The sequence below is a fragment of the Poeciliopsis prolifica genome, unplaced genomic scaffold (assembly GCF_027474105.1).
Source record: "Poeciliopsis prolifica strain line A6 unplaced genomic scaffold, Auburn_PproV2 SCAFFOLD025, whole genome shotgun sequence".
In the NCBI taxonomy this organism is placed as follows: domain Eukaryota; kingdom Metazoa; phylum Chordata; class Actinopteri; order Cyprinodontiformes; family Poeciliidae; genus Poeciliopsis; species Poeciliopsis prolifica.
The window spans coordinates 3,084,560-3,094,649 of NW_026562400.1; the positions used below are offsets into that span (position 1 = coordinate 3,084,560).

A 10,090-nucleotide genomic window follows, 5' to 3' on the forward strand; every position below is an offset into this window, starting at 1 on the left:
TTTCTCTGGTGGTATTGTGCCTTCAGAGCTTGCTAAAATATGTGCATTTCAGCAGCTGCACTGTCAAATAGCAACAAACAGTTTACAGAAAAATAAAAAAAATGCTCTAAATCACAGCAGAAACTGATGAAACAGGAAACATGTAAGGAACTATGTATAACCTTGTAATTTTTCCACAAAACATGAAAAAATGCTCAGCTGACATGTAATTTGACATTATCTGTTCGAAAAGGAGCAAGTAGAAGAAACACGATCTTATGATTTCCTGCCCTTCTCATATTCATCAATCCACAAACATTTTAATTTCCAGATAAACTTTAATTATTTCCACATTTAATTACACTTAAATCTCATATTCTCACATGTACAATTATTTATACATCAAGCATTCATCAAACGTGTAAGTTATTAATGTATAAATTAAATTCATGCTCCAGGTTTGCAGACTTTAAAGCGCAGATATAATTTGACCGGGAGTTAGCCTGTTAGCATTAGCTTCCATGTATTATGGAAGCTAATGCTAATGCTGAGGTTGCTTCTTCTTTATTTAATTTTTTATGATTTTTTTTTTCTGTAAGTTTGATCAGTTCAAGGCCAAACCTGCAACAATGAACACTCCATTAAATCTTGAATAAAAATCAATTGTTGCAGCGTTGGCGGAGTCCGAACCTGGGAAGGCTCTTAGCGTGAGCGAGGAGTGTGTGTATTTGCTCTGCGTCCAAAGCTGCGTTTGTTTCGCTCTGTCTGAGACTATTGATGTGTGTGTTTATCCACTTGTGCTTCATATGTGAGAATGGATGCCCTTGAGGAAGGTGCCCTCAAGGAGAGCGGCCTAACTTGTCAGATCAAGAGAACGCCATATTTATAGGTAAACAAAGGAACGGCTCGACCCACTGGGGCCCCACCATCCACAGATCAAACTGTTGGGAGGGATTTTGTCTGGTGAAACTGTGTGTGTGTGAGTGTGGATTGCCGACTTGTGGGTGGCTAAAAATAAATAAATAAATAAATAAATAAAACGTGACCTTTCGGGAGCTGTTAAATCGTCCCGCTGGTGACGCCAGGAGACAAGCCCCTCAGGTGGAAGGGAATGGCTGCAGAGTGAATTATTTAGAATGGGACTGAGGTTTCGCGAAAAGAGAGGGAGAGTTCATGTGTGGGTGGAAGGGGGTTGACGTCGAGGACTGATCCCCCCTGACAACCCTCACGTCGGAGGATCGCCCCCTCCCTCCTCATCCCGCCACTCCTCTTTAGTTTTACGTTCACCTGATCTGGTCTAGCGCCGCTCCACCGCTGCCCCCAGCCCGTCGCTCCACATGTGTCAGAGCCGCCACCGACAAGAACCGTCTCTACTCACGCTAAATCTGTTTTATTTTTACCCATGCAGACGTTCAGGAGTTGAATGAGGAATATATTGTAAAATCTGATTACATTTGGATTCAGCAAATGTAAAAAAAATAAAATTAAAAAAAAGAACATTTTATTTATTAAAGATTATTAGATCCATTTAACTTAGCCTGGTTGCTGCCTGACCTGTAGAATCAACAAACATCTTAAAGGGGCAGTACTCTCTATTTTCCAGGCATGTAATACCATTTTATAGTACAATCAAGTAACTTTCTTACCTTCAGATGTCATAAAGTGCTTTATATCGCAAATATGACGCAAAAGAAATTTTATTTTGTAAATTAAAGCCTTAAAGTTAGGCTTTCTGAAGTTATCACAACATGGCTCCTCTATTGACTCTTTATTAGTGTTTTCATCAGCGTTTCACTGGGAAGTAGCTCCTATAACGAGCTCAGCAGATGCACAGTGCCACCCAGTGTTTGCTAATTGCTGCTGGCTAGTCTGAAGGAGCTGAGTGGGGAGGCACAAACCTGTCTGACAACATGAAGTAAAAGAAGCTAAAATAGTTAAAAACACAACAAATTATGCACTGATGTAACAGAAATTTAAGAGCAGATGAAAAGAAAAGTCTGTGATCTTTGACAGACTTGGGGAGTTTTTGGGGAAAAGATTGGAACTGCGCTGTTCAGACTGCCACAAAAAAGCAGATTATATTTCACATTTGGGGAAAAGAAAGAAAAGCAGATTTGGGTCAAATTTGCGTGTTTGGTGAGACTCGCGCTTTGCCGGTGAGTCTCAATGGGAGGATCGGCCTTAAAGCCCAGAGCCAGGAGGTCAACCTGCTGTGGACTGTGTGTACACAAACTCTTCCACTCTGACCCTAGAAAGCTCCGCACTCACCACTGCACTCTCAGATCGGGGCAGACGCCTGTCCATCACCATGGTGACAGCTGGACACCGCATCAACATCTCACCCGAGCAGCAACATCGGCTGCGACACTCCTCCAGGAAACCAACACGACTCGCGCGAACACAACAGCCGTCGAGCTCCGCCGCGTGACAGCGAGCCAACGCGCTCTCACGCACCGCGCGCCTGCAAACGGCTCTTTGTTTCAATTAGTATCCGGATTCTCCCAGCAGCGCTGCAGCGGCTTCCTAATCTGTGGAGGGACGAGTCGACGGAGCGGGCCCCTGGAACAGATGGGCCCTGCGTGACGCTGAGCTTCCAGCAGGGTCAAAATCAATGCTCATAACTGAAAAACAGCACAGAAATTAATAATTATATTATCACAAGATTGCTCTGCGTTGCCGGTGCAATCTAATTAATTGCTGTTTAGTTTGTAGCTTGTTGGCTCTTTTCCTTTTTTCGCATGGGAAACTGAATGTTGCACGTCTTGGAAGCAAAAACCTGAAGTGATGAACAAAACGTCTCTTTTATTAGCCTTCACCTTCTTCCACTTCCCTCTTTCATGTTCTACATTCTCTGCTCTGTATTTATTTGTAAAAAAACTGTTTTCAAGATATTCCTATGACCTTTTTGAGCTCTTCCTTTCTGTGTGTCAGACCTTTCTGACCACCTTCTGGAGGTGGTGGGGCTTGAAGGAGCCATGGAAATGGGTCAGATCTACACGGGCCTGAAGAGCGCCGGTAGACGGCTGGCCCAGTGCTCCTCTGTAACCATCAGGTCAGTGTTTCACACGCTCCACTTATTCGTAACCTTGTAAAAAGCCTAAAATATGCAACTTTATTTTTTATTGAAGTGATTCAATCGCCGTTTTTTCATCACCAATGGAAACTCTGGCCTCTAGAAAAATGTTTTTGTTTTCGTCTGCACCAACTCTGAGCAAGAAAGATCCACTTAGATAGGAATTGGAGGCGTAATATCAGAGAATAACATTCAGAGTCCTGTGAGCGATGTGTTTATATTCTCAGTGACAGATGAGAAAACAAAACAGTTGCTGACTTTCTGGTTTACTTTGAAATGAAACATATTTGTTGACACATGGACAAACTTGTTGGCACGCCTCATGTTGATGACCAAAACCCACAGTGGTCTCTGAAATAAACCAAAAATAAAACTCAACAATGAAAATCAAAAAGTGCTTTTGAATTGTGGTTCAAGCTAATAATTTAAGAAAATAGTTCTTTTCAACAATAGTTTCAGAATTGTGAGAATTTTGGAAAATTCTCAGAATTCTGAGGAAAGGTCAGAAATATTTTTAAATTCAGAATTCTGAATTTTGAGATTGAACACAGATAATTTTTTTTACTTTAAAAGTGTAATTCTGCGAAAAACTCAAAATTCTAAAATTTAAATCCAGAATTCTGAGGAATTTTTTTTTTTGAAAAATGAAAAAGATGAAATTCAGATTTTCTTTTCAGTGTCTATGAAAAAAACACTGAGAAGGCTATAATACAAGCACATTTTGTATTGGATTTTACTTTGTGGTGTAAGAAGTCGACTTATACTTTTTTACTGTTACTTGAGTAATTTCCTGGATTGTTACTTTTCACTTTTATTTGAATGAAAATATGTTGAAGTAGTGATACTCTGGAGTACTCTACCCACCTCTGCTAAAGATATCTTTGATTATCTTTGATTATTTATTCATTTAAAAGTCTCTTTGGTGCAGCAGGACTTTTTACAGTGTTGTATTTGTAACCTGCAGAACCACTAAGTCCCTACCGATGCAGATTGATGGTGAACCGTGGATGCAGACTCCCTGCACTGTAAGTCATGACATGTATTCACTATTTCTCAAGCACAAAGATTTCGCTTTGCTCCACCTTAATTAGTGGCGTATCCCAAATAAACAGCAGCTTTTTCATCCTGTCGGAGGTGATTTCAACCCTTCAACCTGTGAAATACTTTTAAAAACATCTCAGTTTAGGTTGAATCTCACTAATTATTAACAACAACAGCATGTATGCAAACACACCTCAGTTCCTCTGCATGCATGATATATTTGCACCAGCGGTTCATTTGCATTTTGACGCCACATACAACATGTATCACTGATAACTAGCTCTGAATTAACCGTCATAAATGTAAATTGCTGCTTTCTTTCCGGTGTTTGTTTCTAATGGGAGTATTGATTCCAGTCATTTCTTATTATCTATCAATGCTGTGATATTTTTAAAACTTTAACATTGCATCTTTAATTCAATCTGACTCCATTTGATGTCTTCCTTCTGATCCTCCCTTCCTTTTGTGTCTTGTGTCAAAAGATGCATCATAAGGAAAATCAGAAGCGCTAAGTTCTTGTTTAACGATAAAAGTGAGTCTATAAAAGCCCGTAGGGGCCACAAAGTCAGAGTTCAACTCCAATAAATGGCAGCTTCCCTTTGAAGGTGACGCGCTCCTTTAAATGCAGATGGAAGCTCCACATTGAGACTCTAATGATGCAGCCTATAACCCTTGATGGTTGATGCGAGTTGCTCCATCAAAAATTTCATGTAGCATCATTGCTAATTCAGGCTTTGTTGGTCTGTGAAGCCAAAATTTTATTATAAATTATGATGCACATATGTTACCATTTGATGTCAGAGTCATGCATCCGAGCGACTCTCAAACTGCATCGTATTAAAGCTCATAGATGTGCATTTATAAACCATTTGACAAGAACCCATATGGGAGATTGCTTCTGTTGGTGATGCATTACTGAATTCAAATCTGCATGTAGATGACAGTGTATGAAATGAAGCATAGGTTGTTATATATCAAGATAAGTGACACGTTTAACAGAAAAGTAGAAATTTACTTTGATGTATTATTTGTCTGCTTCGGAAACATTGTAAGATTTTCTGCAAACTGGTGTGAATATTGCTATTAAAATATCTGAGACTTTTGTTGCCAGTAAAAATTTTTGTTGAACTTCTTAGTCTGTGGGGGAAAAATAGGAATGTGGCATTTTTGGCAGTTTGTCTGCTGAACTATTTTTGAGGATTTAACCACCAGGTACATCAGGAGTTTTGTGTTTTTCTGCTTACACTGGCAACAAAATGATACTTACAACTTATAACCCCCAATTTTGTCTCATAACCCAAATTAAACAAAACTGGTGTCAAACATTTGTGCAGTAGAAATTATTGTTTGTGCCGCTATCATTTAAAGGTGCCTTCAGGGGTCATCAAAGATCAACCAGCTCCCCACACATTTAGAAAACCAAACAAATTTGGTGTCAAACAACTGTGATGCTAAAATTTTAGCTGCACAAAGGTCATAAAATTAATTTATATTTTGTTCATGTGGAGCAGGGCAGGTTGATCTCTTTTTTCTCAATCTTAAAAATGATAGTGGCACAAAGTATAACTTTTGCTGCACAAATGAAGCACAGTTGATTGACACTAAATCGCGTTTCATTTTGTAAACTTGGACTGGCAAGTTGACCTTTGACCTGCTGGAATATTCGAAATGTTGCTGCACAAACATTGACACCAGTTTTGTTTAATTTGAAGAAGGTGGTGTGAGAGGAAACTTTGCTCAAGTCCTGTAAAAACAATTTTATTTAACTCTCAACCCTGATTCACTCCAGATGAAGCCAGACCGCACGCAGTTCTTGCACTGCTCTGTGACGTCTGCGTTCTTCTCCTGCAGATGCGAGTCGCTTTGGTGTCGTGAACCGTTCACACTGAAGTCTGATATCTGAACAAAATCAGATTGAACCCCCATACCTGCTGCGCTTTAAAATGAATTTCTGTGTGTTTTAGAGGCTCCCCAAACGAGATTTCTCCCTGTTTTCCTCTCCTCCCAGATTCAGATCGTCCATAAGAACCAGGCTCACATGCTGATGGGAGCGCCGCAAGGCCGCAGCTTCCTCTCTTCAATCCTCAGACGAACGCGCTCTGAAAGCAAAGACTAAACCGTCGTCGAATCCGAGTCGTTTTAAGCAGAAGCAGCTGCAGCAGTTTCATCAAGACCCAGTGGTCCAGTTGTTGAAGGGACTTTGACGCCTGTTTGATAGCCCAGCGGCCGTTAGCGCTCTGTAGCTTCGGTTTGTGTTGCCTGCAGCATGAAGATGTCTCTGAGATTGAATCCAAAATAAGCTGTGATTGGAACAGAGTTTGATCTTCTGTGAGCTCCAAAAATACCCCAGTTATTTCTGGAAGTCCACCTCTGTTGTTCTATTTTCTGTAAAAATTTATTTTATTTTCTTGCTGTTGTCTTCTGTGCCAATTTGAACAACCAAATGGATGAATTATGCATTTCTTAATTTAATTTTTGTTACTTAGGCTTATTTTTAAGTATTTCTGCATTCACCTGATGCACGATGGAAAGTAAAAAAGGTTGCTGCTGTTTCAGATGATTGTAAGCTATAAAATCTGTTTTTCACTCATGAATTATTCAGATTAATTTGCAATATTTTTCTTATGAGTTGTCCAATTTTTATGCTGCTCTTTAAATGGGAAACACTTATTGATTATTCATAAAACATGCATGCTCTTTTTTGTTGTATGCTGGGAGATTTCTAGGAAGTTTCACCAATTCCTTGTACATTTGCTGTTGCATGAAAAAAGCTACAGATTTGAAAATATTGTGGACATTTTTAAATCTAGGCTTTGAAGCACTCGTCTTTACTTTTATCACTGAGATGAATGAATTTTGGTTGAAAAGTGCCATAAATTACAGAGCAAACACAGCAGCCAAGTATGTAAAATCACAACTACATGTTTGGTTCTCTTGGAAGCATGAATTAAACACCAAGGTCTTGAAATAAGTTTACTCACTGTGTTTATAGTGCAAAACGTTCACACAGCCAACATTTACAGTTCTCCAGAGGCTTTTTTATTGTCTTTTATGCAAAAACACAAAACATTACAAGGTATTTTTGGTGTAGATTTATGTTATTACACTTAAAATGAGACCAAACTTACTTACAAATAACTTTTAAGCAAGGTATAGGTTCTTGATTAAAGATTATTCCTTAATATTGATGAAAAATTACAGCACAGATGATTTCACTCATAACCAGGCATTTTTCCCATGTTAAATTTGTCTTTTTTTCAAGTGCAATAAGACATTTTCACTGGAAACTAGACCAAAACTACCTGGTAATATTTTGTATTTTGCAGTGTAGTAAAATTTGCCTGGAAATAATCACACCAAGCAAACTTTTAACTTTTACTTACAACTTGCCATGTTACAGATAAAAACTGTAACTCTGACTTTGTGATTTGCTGTTATGTTCTGCCAAAACCACAAAATCTTACCAAGTATTATTGGTCTAGTTTCTAATGCAAATTCTTTGTACAGTTTGAATAAAATAAAACTAACTCTTAAGTAACTCTTCAGCTGGAATCATGAGCTTCTTTTAAGTCTGTAATTTCTTAATGTTATAAATATCCTCGCTCCATTGGCAGATTATTTCACTTATAATAAAACATTTTTATAAGTGAAATAATCAACCTTTTCATTAATGTTAAAGGAATTCTTTACTCTGAACAAGATACAATATCTTGCTGAAAAATTACTTATGAGTTAGTTTTGTCTTACTTTAAGTTTGATAAATACTTTCTCTGGAAAGTAAGCCAAAAAAATACTTGGCATGATTTTGTGTTTTTGCCGTGTTCGAGCTATAAAAGCACTCTCGTTGGCACTGGTAGTTATTTCATTTCTGCGTGTTGCCTTCACTTGCACCAAAAGCATAAACTGCTCTGGATGTTTTGCTGATTTACTGTAAGAGCCCTGTTTTTTTTTTTTTTTAAATGCATGTTTTTCTGAGAATGACCGTTGGACTGGCTGTTCCTCTAAAAGTGCCATCCGTGATGTGGAGACGAAGATCAGAGTCTCACTACTTTCTTGTGCTTTGTAAAGTGCAGCATTTGTACAGTGAGGTTGTATTTTTGTACACAGTATGATTTATTTTTCCGCTTCCTGCTTCACTCTGGCTCTCTGTTCTTGTTGCCCACAAACGACTTATGTCTGGTAGCACTGACCGAGAAAAGTGATAGAAACAATTAAAGGCTTTAGCTGTTTGATGCAGTCTTCTGTTTGTCTTGTATTTTGCAGTAAAAGTACAATTTCTACTCTACGCACTGATTGGCTGTAGTCCTAATAATGCCAAATGGTTTCCATTAGACATTTTAATGCATATTAATATACATTTGAACTATCTTAAGCATTTCAGAGGGAGTCTTACAGATTTTAGATGTTTCTTGGTGACGTCCTAAAAACAAAAGAAAGTTCTTAAAGTTGCAGTATTTAACTTTGATATAAATATATGTATTTACATGACTGTTCAAATTGTCACTATGTCATCACAATATGGTATGAGACTGATTATATAAATAAAATCTGCCTTCTCCCAGTGCCAAGTATTAACAACCAGAGCCAAGAGGTTCTTGGCGCTGTCAATCACCCTCTGTGTGGCGCTTCTCTCCCTTGAGCTCTGCTACTCTATAGCTAGCACAGCCTGTTATGATTGTTCAGGTTAGTTAGCATTAGGTCGTAAACAGTTTTCCTATAACTGCAAGTTTTTTTTGTCATTAATACTTTTAGCAGGGTGTACATGAGCTTTATTGGCAGCAATAAGGCCCACCTCCTGGTTCTGATTGGATGTCTTTGATCGGGAGTGGCTTATTTCTTCTGACGACAATAATTGCTCAGAAAAGAGGCAGAGGAGATTGATGTTTTCAAATTATCTCACATTTTACTGTCACATCTTTTTTTTTCTCAAATAAAAGTTACAAATATCACCTTTAACTTTTATAGGAGGCCATATATAGTCAAAATATATCATTAAATGTGTTCCTGTTGACGGTCAAATATGTCAAAATGTAGTACAGCTAGCATCAACAGGAAGATAGAAAATATTAACCATTTATTATTTTTCCTCATTATATTAAAGAGGAAAACATAAAAAAATACTGAAAACTGGTGCCGAAAATTATATTAAAGACTAAAAAACTAATTTAACAGCTGCTGAGCTCTGAAAGTTGGTTCATGGTTTTATCTGGGCTGCAGAATTTTCCTTCAGGTGAGAAAATGCAGCTCGGATTTTTATTGCTGCGTCTTGATTGTGAAAACCATCAATTATTCCCAGGCGTCACAGACTTTACTGTCGTTTTTCTGGTAAATTTGCTGCAATCTTCATTCTCCCGTTTTCTCAGAGATAAGAGCCACTTCTGGGCCGGCCGGCCGGCTGGGCAGCAGCACTTGACCTGCGTTTCTCCATCGTGGGTGGAGTTCAGCAGGAGTGGCACCGCACTTCACTTCACATCAGCTTCACCTGCCTGGTAATGGATCCAAGATGGCACCGGCGTGACACGTCCGTCTTTCAGTCAAGAGTTTCCCTCAATGGTAAACTTTACTTTCAGGGATTTCACCTCAAACTGTTCTGTTAGTTCAACTGGAAGTTCACAGGCAAAATGAACTGAAAAGGACAAATTATACAAAGAAGAGAAAAGATTCATTTCAATGCAATATGCTCTTTGAATGTTGGGAAGAAAGGCAGTAATATATTAAATATGAATCATTTCGTTCATTCTGGAAACCAAGCAACACATTTCTTAAGTCGGTTCAAATAAGCACAAATAAAACAGCAATAACATTTGCAAATTCAGCCACTTTTCTTGTAAATTTTCTACTTTTCACAGAACTTGAATTTTTTTTTTTTTTTAAAGAAATTGTCTGACTTTCTGAGGTACTGTATGTAATCTACATAGTGGATTAGACTTGCTAAAAACGCAGATTAAATGTTAAAACCGGTACTTTTAGTCCTGCAGAACGCTGTTGCTAAATTTT

The 10,090-nt window shown here is 38.3% G+C and overlaps 1 protein-coding gene across 3 annotated transcripts in view; it reads left to right on the forward strand.

Moving 5' to 3' along the window:
* Positions 1 to 8,325, forward strand: part of dgkb (diacylglycerol kinase, beta) — a 67,337-nt gene extending 59,012 nt beyond the window's left edge. For all 3 annotated transcript variants that reach the window (XM_055047095.1, XM_055047098.1, XM_055047097.1), the window contains 3 exons: positions 2,911 to 3,031; positions 4,017 to 4,077; positions 6,102 to 8,325. In XM_055047095.1, the coding sequence (XP_054903070.1) occupies positions 2,911 to 3,031; positions 4,017 to 4,077; positions 6,102 to 6,209 (290 nt within the window). In that variant the 3' untranslated portion in view covers positions 6,210 to 8,325. The remainder of the gene's footprint in view (positions 1 to 2,910; positions 3,032 to 4,016; positions 4,078 to 6,101) is intronic.
* Positions 8,326 to 10,090: the final 1,765 nt, after the last annotated feature.